This window comes from Macaca thibetana, chromosome 4 (assembly GCF_024542745.1).
Source record: "Macaca thibetana thibetana isolate TM-01 chromosome 4, ASM2454274v1, whole genome shotgun sequence".
Classification (NCBI taxonomy): Eukaryota; Metazoa; Chordata; class Mammalia; order Primates; family Cercopithecidae; genus Macaca; species Macaca thibetana.
This window is the reverse complement of record NC_065581.1, coordinates 164,588,243-164,602,607: the sequence shown is the minus strand read 5'-3', so window position 1 is coordinate 164,602,607 and position 14,365 is coordinate 164,588,243. Positions and strand designations below refer to the sequence as shown.

Below are 14,365 nucleotides of genomic sequence, written 5' to 3'. Positions count from 1 at the left end.
AAAAAAAAAAAAAAAAAAAAAAACAACAACCTTTAAACTCTTAATGTATAGATAACCTGTAAGTGATGAACAAGTTGAAAAGCAGACCTAGTATTTAAATCAGTCATGGAAGTTGCCCCGGATGGTTAGAGGCTGGACGTGGTGGGCCAGTTAGGAGAAGCTTGCAGTATGTAATAAACCTCAGGAGGCAGCCAGTAAGCTTCTACTGAATGTTCCCAGAAGTGTCGGAGATGGGTTTGTGTGACTCTAAAACAACGAAAATGAAAATACTGCAAAGGAGTCCCAAACCATGAATTAACCATCCCCCAAAGCTCTCTGTAGATATAAAGACACAATGCACAGATTTTTGGCAGATACCAAAACCCTTTGGGAATCACCTACTGAGAATTTAGAAGCCCTACAATGAAATGAATGGCTTACCTTGTGAAAAATATGAAGTAGAAGAGCTGGATAGAATCGGTGCAATGAAAGAATAAATCATCCATGCAGTGACTCATGCCTATAATCCTAGCACTTTGGGAGACCCAGGCAGGTGGATCACTCGAGCTCAAGAGTTTGAGACCAGCCTGGGCAACATGGTGAGACCCCATCTCTACAAAAAATGTAAAATATTACCCTGGTGTAGTGGCACATGCCTCTAGTCCCAGCTACTCAGGAGACTGAGCTGGGAGGATCACCTGAGCCCGGGAAATTGAGGCTGCAGTGAGTTGTGATCATGCCACTGCACACCAGCCTGGGTGACAGAATGAGTCCCCCCAAAATAAAAAAATAAATAAATCCTCTCACAGGCACTGCACTGCACTTTAAAACTAGTCATTGATGTGAGAATTCCAACTGGTTGCAGAATTACACCCTTAACCGGAGCACAGCAATTGGAGACACAGACCCAGATAAACACTTTAGGTGGTGCCCCAATTTGGAGATAGACCACAAGCCATTTAAACAAACAGGATTAGGTGTTATTACTACAGAGAAGAAGTGTGATTCTTGAATCTTCTGTTCCCCTGAACCTTGAACTCCTATTTACCCTGCATTAAGGAACTTACTGACAAATCCCTTAGCCTAACAGGAGGGAATTCCGGCCTTCTGTGCTTGCAGTTTCTGTCCCTCTTCTTGTCAGTGCTTCGTGATCTAGATGAGTGGCAGCAGTCCTCTAGAACCAAGGAAGGCCTTCAGTGCGTGTCATCCGTGTCCCATAACGAGTCAGCCATGATTCCAGCATCAGCCTGATACTTTCCAATTTTCCCCGCCCAGAACTCCGCTCACCGTCGTTTGTCCAGTGTGTTCAGTGTAGATAAAAAAGGGAAGCCGAGTGCAAAGTCACCTATTTTAACAAAAATAATAAACCTGACTGCCCTGGGAGGATTGACGCAGGTTTCAAAGCACTGAGTGCACAAATCCTCCTTCTATTTCATGTTTCCCCCCTATAACTGGAACACCTGTAATTTTTTAGTAATAACCAGAGTGTTACTCCCTTGTCAACTCTTTTTGCTGAGGCCTTAAAATACGAACATGGTGCAAAATCTTACTGCCTTGGGGGAAAGGAGGTAAAGATAGAAATGTGTTGACTTCAGTGATCCAGGTAAACCCAGCACATACCAGTTAGATAGTAGTTATACAAATACCTGTATTTCCTCTGCGCCTCACTTTCTAAAACTCCTGCAGACCGTATTTGCAAATGATGAATAAGAAGGAAATACAGTGGGTACAAAATGTGAAATAGATCCTCCAAAGAAGTACAGCCAACAAGTTGCCACAGCCCTGCGTGTACCAGGGCCTCTGAACTGTTTGTTCCAGTCACCAGTCTTTTGACAGTCCTTCTGGCCATGCATCCAACAGTCACCAAACGAAAGAGTAGGGGAGAGGCACACTTCAGAGGAAGGTCTTCCTGTTAATCATCATGACCAGAAGGACTCTTCAACCCGGAGTTCTGGTCATCATCAAAGGAGGCCTGCACACAGGATGGGTGTGTGGGGAGGGCTGTTTGGAAGTCAGACTGTCACTCTGGAAATTTCATTACAGCAGCCATTGGTGCGCCTGCGAAGGCTCATGCCAGCTGCTGCAATTGCAAAGGCCTGGGATCAGATGCCTGGGCTCAGACTTTAGAGGAGAACAAAGGAGATAGACCGGGGAACCCGGAGAGGCCTCAGCAGGGAGTCAGGGGAAAGACATTTCAGGAGGTCGGGCACCTCGGCTACGTTTCAGAGATGTGCCTCCAAAGCTGGTACCCATAACTCGTAACCTCTGGTCTGATTTTGAACAAGTTACCTGACCTGCGTCAGCCTCAGTTTCCTCGTCTGTAAAATGGGAACAGCGATTGTGCATCGGATGACTGAGATGTCCGTGTGCTATGTCTGTCCTGTGAGCCTGCGTCCTCATGGAAGGAGAAACTCCTGAATGTGCGCCCTTCCTCTAATTCCTTGTAGGTGGACTTTCACGTCAAAGTGTGAATAACGCGAAACTGAGAGTGTCTTCAGGGGCATTTAGTTTGTGGGTTCTTTCCTAGCACCGTGGCCCTGGCCAAGGTTCCAGGGTAAGGGGACTGTCTCCGGGCCATTGACCACCTAGAGGGGCTTTCCGAGGCCACCACAGCTCCCGAGCCGCCCCCACATCACTGCCCAGAGTATGGAATGGAGGGGGAGGAGGGACCAGGACATGGGCCAGGTCCAGCCCACAATGGTGCCGTCTCCTGTGACTCGCGGTGACCTGTGCCACCCCAGCCCAGCTTCATAGCAGGACAGGCTGGGCCGCGCCTGTGCTGACCACAGCATCCCTAGGTAGCCACGCCCTTCCCTTAACTACAGGAGTGAGAGCTGGACGTGAGGGGGGCTCCACAAAGGGGCATGCATGGCACAGGAGGCTCTGATTTGGAGGAGGGCCGTTAGGAGTTGGCAGCGGAAAGGAACACAGCTTGCAGAACAGAGGAGCCGGGCCCCAGGGATCAGACCCTCCCCAGACCTAGGCCCGGAGCTGGCAGGAATTCCCCGGCCACTGCCACCGCTGCTGCTTCCAGCCAAGCCCGCCTCTTCTCGGACTCGTGACCCAGGAGGACGGGCTCCTCTGCGGCCGTCCCATCCTGGAGAAAACAGAATCCTAGAGCTTTATGACCTTTTGTTTTGAATGAATAGACTTCGTGTTCAGAACAGTTTTAAGTTTACGGAAAAACTGAACAGAAACTGCAGCAAGTGTCCACAGACCACTCACTCCCTGCCCCACAGCTTTCCCTGAAAGTAGTGCCTTCGTGAATGGGCGCGCTTCTGCAGCCAATGATCTGAGCTACTGACTAAAGGCCTTGTCCACACTGGGCTCATTCTGGGGGACAGTGATGATTTCTGGCAAATGAGTAGACATGTATCCACCGTTAGAGAATCATGCTGCCCGAGGGGGCCCCCAGTGCTCCGCCCACTACTCCCTCCCTCGTTTCTGCCCCAGGGCCTTAGGATTGTAAGCAACAAAGTAAGGCAGGAGGTTAGGTAGAAATAACGGAACAAAGCAGAGATAGTTGTAAGCAGCCTCCAGGTAAAAACAGTCACCAGCCTGAGCAGGCTTAGGGGTGGCCAGGGGTTGGCCGGAGGCTGGGCTCCGCCTTCTTCCGGGACTCAGTCCTGTCAACTCCTTTCATTTCCTGGAATTCTTCCCTCCCTGGTTAATCCCTGCGGCAGCTTTGCCAGGAGCTCTGCTCTGTGCCTTCCCCTCCGGCCTCCTGGGAGGTCCACCTGGTACTCATACTCACAGGCACCTCAAGCTCCTGGGTGTGACGGGGCGGGGGGTACCAGGCAGCCCTCACATGTAGCAGGCAGCACCTGGCGGCCTGTCCCGTGCCTCTCTTTACCATCTCTTTCGCCCACCCCAACCCCAGGCCACTTCTGCGTCACAAGCCCTCGGAGCTGAGCCGTAGCTTTCTGAGCTGGGGGCATCGGCAGGTGCGCAGGTGCCCTGGGCAGGAGTGAGCAGCCTACGGGGTCCTTCCCACGGCCCTGCCTCTGCACACCCCCACCCCCCACACTGCTGCATTGGAAACTGTCAGAGAACCCCATCTTGGATTTGTTCTGATGATCATCTCTGTGTTGTTGTGACAGGTGCTGGCATTGATGGAGTGGAGGAAATTAAGCGCCATCCCTTCTTTGTGACCATAGACTGGAACGTAAGTTGCATGCCACAGTCCCCATCTGCACACGCATGACATGGAAGTGGGTGGAGGGAACATCGTGGCTTGGCGCAAAGGGTCCTCAGTGTGCGGGTCACAAGTAGGTCGGAGGTGAATGCAGAGAAGCCACCTGCAGGCAGGGAGCTCCCAGGACCCTGCTGAGCGGGCTGGCAACTTGGGAGGCACTGACGTGTGAGTGCCCCTCCCTCCAGCTCGAGGCCTAAAGTCCCCTCAGCTTTCCTCCTACTCTCCTCTGCCCGTCAAAGTCGATGTTTCTGTCCTCTGTCAAGGTTTCTGTCCTCCCTGCACCCACTCCTCGGCCTCTCGAAGCCCTGCACGTTCCCGATTGCTCCAGCAGCGATTGTCTTCTAACCCCAAGGGCTGAGCAGGCAAAAGTCCTGATGAGCTGCTCAACCAGGACCTTTTAGTGCTAGAGCTACGGGCAGGCCCAGATTCGATACTGCATTTTCCATCGTTCGTCAGGCTGATGCGCACAGGGAAGTCACATAAAAAACAAAACAAACAAACAAACAAAAAGTGCCGAGTTGTTAGAATAAACTGGAGCTTCTGTTAGTGGAGTTACTAGTAAAGCCGCCATTTCCGGTTCTCTGGGCCAGGCTGGACATTGTCTAAGAAGTTCTCGTATCTCACTTTTCACCAAGCTACAAGTGTCAATGGCCTATTTCTGCCAAGACACCAACTCCAAGTGGTAAAGCTGTCAGCATCTGACGTATCGCCCACGCAGGGAATTCTCGCAGCTAAAACTTGGAGGCTGTTCTTTCCATCTGAGGAAGGCAATACCTCCTTTCGTATCAGTTGCTTTTAGTTCTTTCCTTAGGGTTAACACAAAAACAATTATGTTGGGATTTTCTTTTCCTGACCTAACAAATTAACCTCAAAGGATTTTAATGGAATACTTTTTAAGATGTAAATGCCCTCTATGGTATAGAGTTTATTATCTGCTTTCCCTTTCCTCTCTCTTCTTTATGTCCTCATGGAGTCTGGGGCTTCCACATATTTCATGAAGAGGTGGCCCCTGTGGTTGACAGGTGGGCCCCACCTGCAGCCCCAGACCTCTCCTCTGGGAATGTGTAACACCAGTGCTGGATGAAACCAGCCGGTTCTCCTCTTCCTTCAGCCTGAGCCCCAGCAAAGCACTCAAGCTGGGAAAGAGTGATAACTTTTTACAGCCTGGTTTTACAGTTCTGATTAAAGAACTTTTGTAAGATTAGACTTCTTTTCAAAAGTAAGATTAGAGAGAAGCATGCAAACTTTCAGGACATCTGTGCCTCCAAACCAGGACCTCCAAGAAATGAAAACCACCAAGGCCTCCCTTTGGAGTCTCTTACTTACCTTCCCTGAAAATTTAGGCTTATCAGAAGCTCAGGCTGTGCCCACCTCACAGACGGGCACCTCAGGTCACTGTTAGTCGACTCTGCGTTGGAATATATTTTCTATGGAGACTTCACCTTACATGGCGTTTAGATCTCAGACAAGCCTGTTTCATGGAGAAGGGACCTGGGTGTTAGCCTGTGGATGGTTAGCACAGCACCATGCCCAGAACCCCGACGCCTGCCCCTCAGGGGGTCACGACATGTTGCATCCCCTCCCCCACCTGCCAGTGGTCAAGGTGGGACCACATAGCTCCTCCCTGCACGATCTGCTTCTCCATTTATCCAACCCTTTCTGCTGGGCATCCCAGTCGCAGGCACTTTCCAGGGCTGGGGATAGAGCCATGGATGGAACAAAGTCCTGCTTCCGTGGGGCTTGTGATGACTTGGCAGAGAAAGGCGGTGGACAGATGGGTCTGCACATGTCACAGGAGGACACTGTTGACGAAGAGGATACAGCTGGGGACAGATGGAAAAGCACAGGAAAGTGGTCGGAACAGTCACGCGTCACCCCTCCCATCCTCATGGAGCCTTCTTCCCATGCCTCCATGGAACAGGTTCCCCCCCTAGCACTGGCTCCAGCTGGTCTGGCTTCCCAGGCCCCTCGTGCCCAAGTCCCCCAAGGGCTCACTTGTCTCCACCTTCCAGTCTTCCATTCAGTATCGTCTTTTGAGACCTGTCCTGCAGCTCTTCCAAACTGCAGCTCCTCTTCCAGCACCCCTGCCCCCTGGCCTTGCTTTGTTTTCGTATCCCTTATCACTTTCTGACTTGCCTCATAATACATGTGTTTCTGATGTTTATTATTATTTTCTGTCTCCTGCCACTAGAATGTAAGCTGCAAGATCAGGAATCTGTGGCTTAGAGATGTAACCCACAGCTCTAAAACGGGGCCTGGCTCAAAGGAGGCACTTGATGAATCCCTAGTGAGTGAGTGAATGTGTGAGTGAATGAGTCAGTGAGTGAGTGAATGAATTAGTGAGGGAAGGAGGGAGTGAATGAGTAAGGGAGTGAGTGAGTGAATGAGTGAGGGAGTGAGTGAGTGAGTTAATGAGTGAGTGAATGAGTGAGTGAGTGAGGGAGTGAGTGAGTGAGTTAATGAGTCAGTGAATGAGTGAGTGAATGAGTGAGGGAGTGAGTGAATGAGTGAATGAGTGAGGGAGTGAGTGAATGAGTGAATGAGTAAGGGAGTGAGTGAGTGAGTTAATGAGTGAGTGAATGAGTGAGGGAGGGAGTGAATGAGTGAGTGAGTGAATGAGTAAGGGAGTGAGTGAGGGAGTTAATGAGTGAGTGAATGAGTGAGTGAGTGAGTTAATGAGTGAGTGAATGAGTGAGTGAATTAATGAGTGAGTGAATGAGTGGGGGAGTGAACAAATGAGGGAATAAATGAGTAAGGGAGTGAGTGAGTGAGTTAATGAGTGAGTGAATGAGTGAATGAATGAGTGAATGAGTAAGGGAGTATGTGAGGGAGTGAATGAGTGAGTGAGTGAATGAATGAGTGAATGAGTAAGGGAGTATGTGAGGGAGTGAATGAGTGAGTGAGTGAATGAGTAAGGGAGTGAGTGAATGAGTGAGGGAGTGAGTGAATGAGTAAGTGAATGAGGGAGTGAGGGAATGAGTGAGGGAATGAGTGAATGAGCAAATGAATAAGTGAATGAGTCAGTGTGTCAGTGAATAAGTGAGTGAATGAGTCAGTGACTGAGTCAGTGAGTGAATCAGTGAATGAATGAGTGAGACTCTCAAGACAGGAGTCACAGCTGTCAAGGGAGACTTGCCCCCTCCATTTCCTCACTCTCACACTCTAGTCCTTCCTCTAAAGACCATGCCTGGGAGAATGGAGAACCAGGATTGCTGGACTGGAGGGAGAGCTGCAGGTGGGCAGGGCAGCAGCGTGGGATGGGAGACCTTGAGGGCTGCAGTTGGGAGGAAAGAGAAGTCACTCCACACCAAACCCCAAGGTGACACAGTCCAACACAGAGGACTCAGCCAAGAGTGTAGCCACTCCGAAGTACGCATGGCCCAGAAGGGCTTACACACTTGCTAAGACAACCTTGTGAGATGCCTGGAATTTTAACAATACGATGGATCTGGAAAACTATGAAAAATTAGATTACTGTGCATCGCAGAATGCTGAGGTCCAGCGAGCTCTGAGCAGAAGCTTACCTTTTTCCTGTGGCAATAAGAGCCTTCTCTACACAGTGCCTCTGCTCAGGGTGCTCTGGTCTCTCTGTGGTTGGAGAGCAAACACAGCCCACGAAGGTGGCATTTCTGCATCATTTCAAAGTAATCAGACTAGAATCAGGGCTGAGATGTTCCTTTTGTTGCTCTTAGCACTTAATTTGATTTTATTTTGGCTTTGTTTTGGATTTGAGAGAGGTCCTTATGATTGATCAGAACCAGACATGTTTACTTCATGTCTGTACTTCCCAGAGGAAGGCAGGCAGCAGTGCTAGAGGAATGGCAGGCTCTCATTCTGCCCAGTACCCTGAACCCACACAGCCCATGAGTGGCAGAGGAGCTCAGAAACACCACTTCTGCATTAATTCATGCATTTGATAAATAACGCTTGGTGCTCACCGGGTCGTGCACCAGCAAAGTGTCCACGTCCATGACATAACAGTTGGAAGGCGGAGCCCCGTCCTCCAGCTGCCCACAGACTGAGGAGTCTGCTGTCCCATAACGCCATCATCCACCAATGGAAGAGGTGCATGCACAGCGAAAGTGGCCAGCAGGAAGAGAGAGAAATGATGTCTGAAAGAGGGCAAGTGGAATTAACCAGCAGAGGGGCAGAAGGAGGAGAAGGAGGATGCTCCCAACAAAGGTGTGTGGACATGAAAACACCGTGTTCAGGACCACGATGGTCTTAGAAGCTGTCAAGATCAGGACGAGTCCAGTGGTCCCCCGGCTCAGCTGATCCTCTGTTATGAGTCGAGTCTGCCCATGTGTTCTTCTGTGTCTGCGGCCCCAGCAGCAGCCTGTGTGTCTTCATGGCTAACCTCAAACCCCAATAACACATCCAGGCAAGCCATCAACCCATTCTTCAGAAAGCGGGGGCTAAAATGCAAGATGTTTAAAGGTATTTATTTAAGAGGTAATTTTACTTCGTGATGTATTTTTCGAGATGTGCCCATTCTGCTTTTCAGCGGCTCAGATAGCTGAACACCACAGTTCAGCCTCATTTGCAAGAACTGTTAACACCAAAAGCCGTTCCCTCTGCAATGCAGACACTCTGTAACGAAGGATGAGAAGACATTTCCTAACCGCTAGATTTCTGCCTGGGTACTTCACCCAAGGGCTTGCCTCAGGATCCAACTGGGAAAATATAAGGATATTTATTTTGCTTTCTGCTGCCGTCTGTGACCTGATACTGCCAGCAGATCTTTTATTTTTATTTTTTTTTAAAGTAAACACCTGTCATCCCACTACTGTCCCCAGGGTCTTCAGTGGCCTGTTGCAGCAGGACCATCTGCTGACAGTAAGTGTGGAAACAGTGGAGGTGTGGGCTGCTGCCTTTTAATTTAGCTTCAGAGATGAGCAAGTGAATGTCTACACGGGAGCCATTCCTTCTGAAGGCCAGCTCCGCTTGACGAGCTGAGTAAGAAGCCACGAGTTAATGATCGACTACAAACCTCTGCAGAGGATACAGTAGAGGCCAGCGATAGAAGCTGTGTTGGTTTTTCCCCCATGGCTGAAGCATGCTGAGAACACAGAATTAGCACGAACCCAAAAAACGCTTCGTAAAAGTTAATCACTGCAGACAGCACAAGCCAGTCTGAGGACGGCTCCCAGCCCAGCCTGGCGTCCCTCGCAGGGGGACCCAGGGAACCGCAAATATTTTTACAGGCAGCGAATGATGATGCTGGAGACACACAGTCATCGGGGAGAGGGACACCTTTGTTTCTGGAACTCTGTCCAGAGCCTAGACCCTTAGTGTCGCACTGACCCTTATTATCACTGCTATTGGTTATTAATGATCAATACTAGTAAGTCATGTTTATGTTCTTTGTACAGTCTGAAACCCTTCCAAGCACATCATTAGCTGTCGTGCTGTGAGATGGGAGAGATTGGTAGAGGAGACTGAGGCACAGGACAATGAGAAGCTCGAGGTCGCTCGGTGATCTGGCAGCACGTGGGGTGTGCCCTGAACTTGGCTGTTGCGTGTCCTGGCAGGAGCAGAGGGTGGGTTCCGGGTCTTCAGTCCACTGTGGTCTTGCCCACAAGTGGAGTATTTGCAGAGTATGGCGCAGAGTGGTTTGGGGGTTTGGGAGCTGTAGGCTGCAGGTCGGGGCCTCACAGCACAGGTGTCTCCATGCAGCTGTTGCTCCCATTGCCAGTAGCGAGATTTCTATCCTTTTATGCCTACATTATATACACCAGAAGCACTTCCCCTTCAGGGAACGCAGCACGGACGCTGTGCAACGAATCATCCTCCTTTGGTTCAGCAGCTTTTAAGTCCAGGTGCTTCTTCTGTTGGACCCACCTACAGCCGGGTAAACTGCAGGCACAGTCCTGCTCCATGAGCCACTGACCTGTCACACCCATCCTGACGCTTTGAAAATCGTTTCGATTCTTCCTGCGGCACTTTCCATCCTGTCTTCTGGTCTGCATAGTTTTGCGTTACTATTTTAGGAATAATCTATAAATGTGCCCTTTGCCTTATTGGAGCATATTAATTCCAAAATGCCTGAAGCCAAAACTGTCTGCAGAAGGCAGATGTTAGGGTCTGAGACCCCAAATTAGCACCTGTTTCCTATGTCATCACCCAGTTACCGTTTTTCTGTTGCTCTCTCTCTCTCCTCTTCTCACTTAGCTGAAGGTCTTTAGTATAAATAGAATCCTGATGGGCCTGCTCCGGGCTTCCTCACGTGCGCTTGTTTCCTGTGAAATTCGTTTCAGCACTGTGGCCACACTGTGTCATTCTGACATCTTGGGACAAATGAGATGATTTTAAATGTGCTGGCGAATTTGATCAAGAGACTGCATTTTCTCTCTGTCGGTTTTGGCATGAATTATCCCAGAGTCTCAGGAAGGGGGTGGATCCAGGGCAGAACTGCTAGTGTCTGTCTCACCAAGCTCAGAATCCCAGGCGAGATGCTGCTGCTGTTTCACTCTCAACACAACCCTGCCTGCAGTGATTTACATACAAAGCAAGAGGCCAGATGACTTCTCCCCCAAAGCCTCAAACCCATTCTTAGGTTTGCATATGGAAAGAAAAAGCATACATAGTAATAACACATATTAGCAACTTCCAAATGTTTATGTAGCATCAGGAAGACATTGATCCATCGGCCTTTAAGATTGCTGCAAGCCTCGAGGAAGCCGTCCAATGGCCAAAGTGACTGACTCCACTTAGCCCCAGGCGGCCTGCACAGAACCTCACTGTCTGGCCCAGACCACAGTGAAAACGCAGCAGCTTCTGGCAGATGGGGCATGGTGGTCTGGAGGCCCCAGTGAACAGGCTGTGTTCACAGCCACAGTTGGCACATGGACCCATGTTACAGGGTAGACAGTTGCCTGAAGGCTTCTGTGGCACAGAAGGCAGGCCCTGGCCCTCGGCAGGTGCTCCGTCCACTCTCACACGAATGCCTCCCTCTGGTCTTGCTGGGGTCTGTGAGCTGAAAGCCTGGGCTCACAGCTGAGGGGTGGAAAGCACGGGAAAGCAGAGGCGGGCTCCCTCCTGCCGCCATGTGAGGAGGAGCTGTTGGTGTTGTACAAAAGTGCTGCAGGACCACCTGGGCTCAGGATCTCCTCACTGGGCATCCCGGGTGACTCCCAGCACTGGGCTAGGCACAGATGCGGCAGAGCACAGGGGATGTTTGAGCCCTGCCACCAGGCGCAGCGTCCTGAGATGGAGGGAACGGCTACCTGACTTCGCAGCAGACACTTCGTATTAAAGGAGTGGGATGGCCTCAGCCCAGAGGAGGTCACAGCAGTACCAGTGCTGGGCTGTGATCTGACTCAGAAGGCGGGAAGGTGACAGCCTCTGGGCGTGAGCCTCCCGAGTCAGGGTGGTCAGAGATAGAGCCTGTGCCTGCCTGGACAGCTGGTGTGAAGCGAGGCTGTGGTGCGTGCCCCATGGGTGGATGAGGAGGGTGAAGGATGTGGCCTGCAGGAAGCCAGGCAGAGCCTGCAGCCCTGCCACACCGGGGTTTCCATGGGGAAGGGAAGAGGTTCCAAGGACAGTGGCCAGTCACCTCAACATCCAGTCCTCCTTGAAGAAGCTGGTTGACGTTACACTTTCGAGGGTTGGAGCAGAAACAAGACAGGAAGGGTGAGAGAGAGAAGGAAGCAGGCAGGGCCAGGGTCTCCCGCCTTCAGCCTGGGTGGCACCTGTGCGATGCTGTGTGGTGGGGCTGTTATGGGTGGGTGGGTTCTGCACACCCTGGCCTCCACCCCCTGGGATCTCGCAGCAGTCAAACAGGTGTGGCGGCCAGCAGTGTCTTTGGGCACTGCCAAATGTCCCAGTGGGGGCAAAACCCCTCCATGAAGAAGCACTGGGCACCAGGCTCTGGGGATGTTTTATCAGAGGCTGTGGCAGGGTAGGGGCAGGGGTGGGCAAGATGGGTCCCCAGGGCGATGGAGGAAGAGCTGGCATGGAGGAGAGGAGCCAGAGGGGCCATGTGGGCCCCTGCGTTCCAGAGCTAAATACTTCACAGTAGAATTAATACATGACAACCAGTTTGTATTTTATTTTGTTTTTAATGGAAATCTCTTGTGTAAATAAATTCCTCCTCATAATAAAAGCAGGCCTGGCTCTGTGCTGGATTGAGCTAGCGTGTGCTCTCTCTCTCTCCATCTCCCTCTCTTTCTTATCCCCCTCCCCCTCCCTGTCTCTCCCCTCCTCCCCACTCCATCTCTTTCTCCCCCGCCCCCTCTCTCTCCCCCCCTCTCTCCCTGTCTCTCTCTCTCTCTCCATCTCCCTCTCTCTTATCCCCCTCTCCCCCCTCCCCACTCTATCTCTTTCTCCCCCCCCCCCTCTCTCTCTCCCCCTCTCTCCCTGTCTCTCTCTCTCCATCTCCCTCTCTTTCTTATCCCCCTCCCCCTCCCTGTCTCTCCCCTCCTCCCCACTCCATCTCTTTCTCCCCCGTCCCCTCTCTCTCCCCCCCTCCCTGTCTCTCTCTCTCTCCATCTCCCTCTCTTTCTTACCTCCCTCCCCCTCCCTCTCTCTCCCCTCCTCCCCACTCCATCTCTTTCTCCCCCCCCCCCTCTCTCTCTCCCCCTCTCTCCCTGTCTCTCTCTCCATCTCCCTCTCTTTCTTACCTCCCTCCCCCTCCCTCTCTCTCCCCTCCTCCCCACTCCATCTCTTTCTCCCCCACCCCCGCTCTCTCTCCCTCTCTCCCTGTCTCTCTCTCTCTCCATCTCCCTCTCTTTCTTACCTCCCTCCCCCTCCCTCTCTCTCCCCTCCTCCCCACTCCACTCCATCTCTTTCTCCCCCACCCCCGCTCTCTCTCCCCCTCTCTCCCCTGTCTCTCTCTCTCTCCATCTCCCTCTCTTTCTTACCTCCCTCCCCCTCCCTCTCTCTCCCCCCCTCCCCACTCCATCTCTTCCTCCCCACCCCCCCGCTCTCTCTCTCCCTCTCTCCCTGTCTCTCTCTCTCTCCATCTCCCTCTCTCTTATCCCCTCTCCCCCCCCCCCTCCCCTCCTCCCCACTCCATCTCTTTCTCCCCCCGCCCCCGCTCTCTCTCCCTCTCTCCCTGTCTCTCTCTCTCTCCATCTCTCACCCTCACTCGCTCTCACACAGAGGGAGCATGTGATTTTGACTTCAGCAGGATTCTTAATAGCCCGGCTCTCAGGACTCTCTGGGTAGCGAACGAGCTGCACCGGCCTGTTCGTGGCACCCGATGGCCTGGACGTGCCCGCTCAAGAGACTTCCTCGGGCGAGCGCGTGCGTCCAGGGAGATTGTTCCGCCTGTCCTGTGCCTCACTGCGGAAAGGAGCATCTTTCCATTTCTGAAAATGGCTTGAAGAGTAACTCAGTGCCTGATGGAAACTATGCACCCAGGGCAGGAAATGGCCAAATAATTCGGGGCTGAATTCAATCCTGTTTCTCCTCTGATGGCTCCCGTGTGCACGCCCTGAGCTCTTGTGAATCAGGGCACGTCCTGCTGCCTGATAAGCCCCCGTGGGAGCTCGGGGGCGTCCGTTGGCACCTGGCCCTCTTGCAGTAGCTGTGGGTCCTGGTTGCTGACCTGGACTCTGACCCAGGTGCTCCCGGATAAGCAGAGCAGGGTGTGCCCCAGGTGGGACCCAGACGTCAGATGCCCTCCTCCCTCCTCCCTCCTCTCCCTTCCCGTTGGGCCTCATCGGAGGAGGTGTTGAAATTTGCTTTCCAATGTCCTTGAGAGATGTAGAACAGGTTTCAGCTGGAGTCACTATGTCCATTTTCCAGAGCTGCGTGGCCATGAGGGTCCCTGACTCCAGAAGGTCACGCACAACTGCCCAGGAGAGGACCCCAGGCTGGATGTTTTCCGCGAACGCCGCGGGGACCCTCGCCAGGCAGGATTAAGGAAACCCCGTGCTCAGTAGGGGCAAGACCCAGCCTGGCCCTGCCCTGCCGCTGCCCTACTAACTACCAGGCTGGCCCCTCGGCACACTAGCATGGCCTGTGCCTTCTGTCATCAGGGTGATTTGACTAAACTCAGCGTCCTCTACTGAATCTGCCCAGCTCAGCCTTCTGGTCAGGCCCCAGGCCCCAGCCCTCCCTCCAGTGCCCCTCCCCCTCCCCACTTCTCTCAGCACTGGGCTCCCCCAGTTCCCTCTGTCTAAGCACCACCTACAGCATCACCCACCTGAGGACCATGCCAGGTTCCAGATACCTGTGCGTTGTTTC

At 52.2% G+C, this 14,365-nt stretch overlaps 1 protein-coding gene across 7 annotated transcripts in view; it reads left to right on the top strand.

Moving 5' to 3' along the window:
- RPS6KA2 (ribosomal protein S6 kinase A2) overlaps nucleotides 1–14,365 on the top strand; it is a 491,259-nt gene that overhangs the window by 429,532 nt on the left and 47,362 nt on the right. For all 7 annotated transcript variants that reach the window (XM_050789393.1, XM_050789392.1, XM_050789391.1 and 4 more), the window contains one exon: nucleotides 4,080–4,144. In XM_050789393.1, the coding sequence (XP_050645350.1) occupies nucleotides 4,080–4,144 (65 nt within the window). The remainder of the gene's footprint in view (nucleotides 1–4,079; nucleotides 4,145–14,365) is intronic.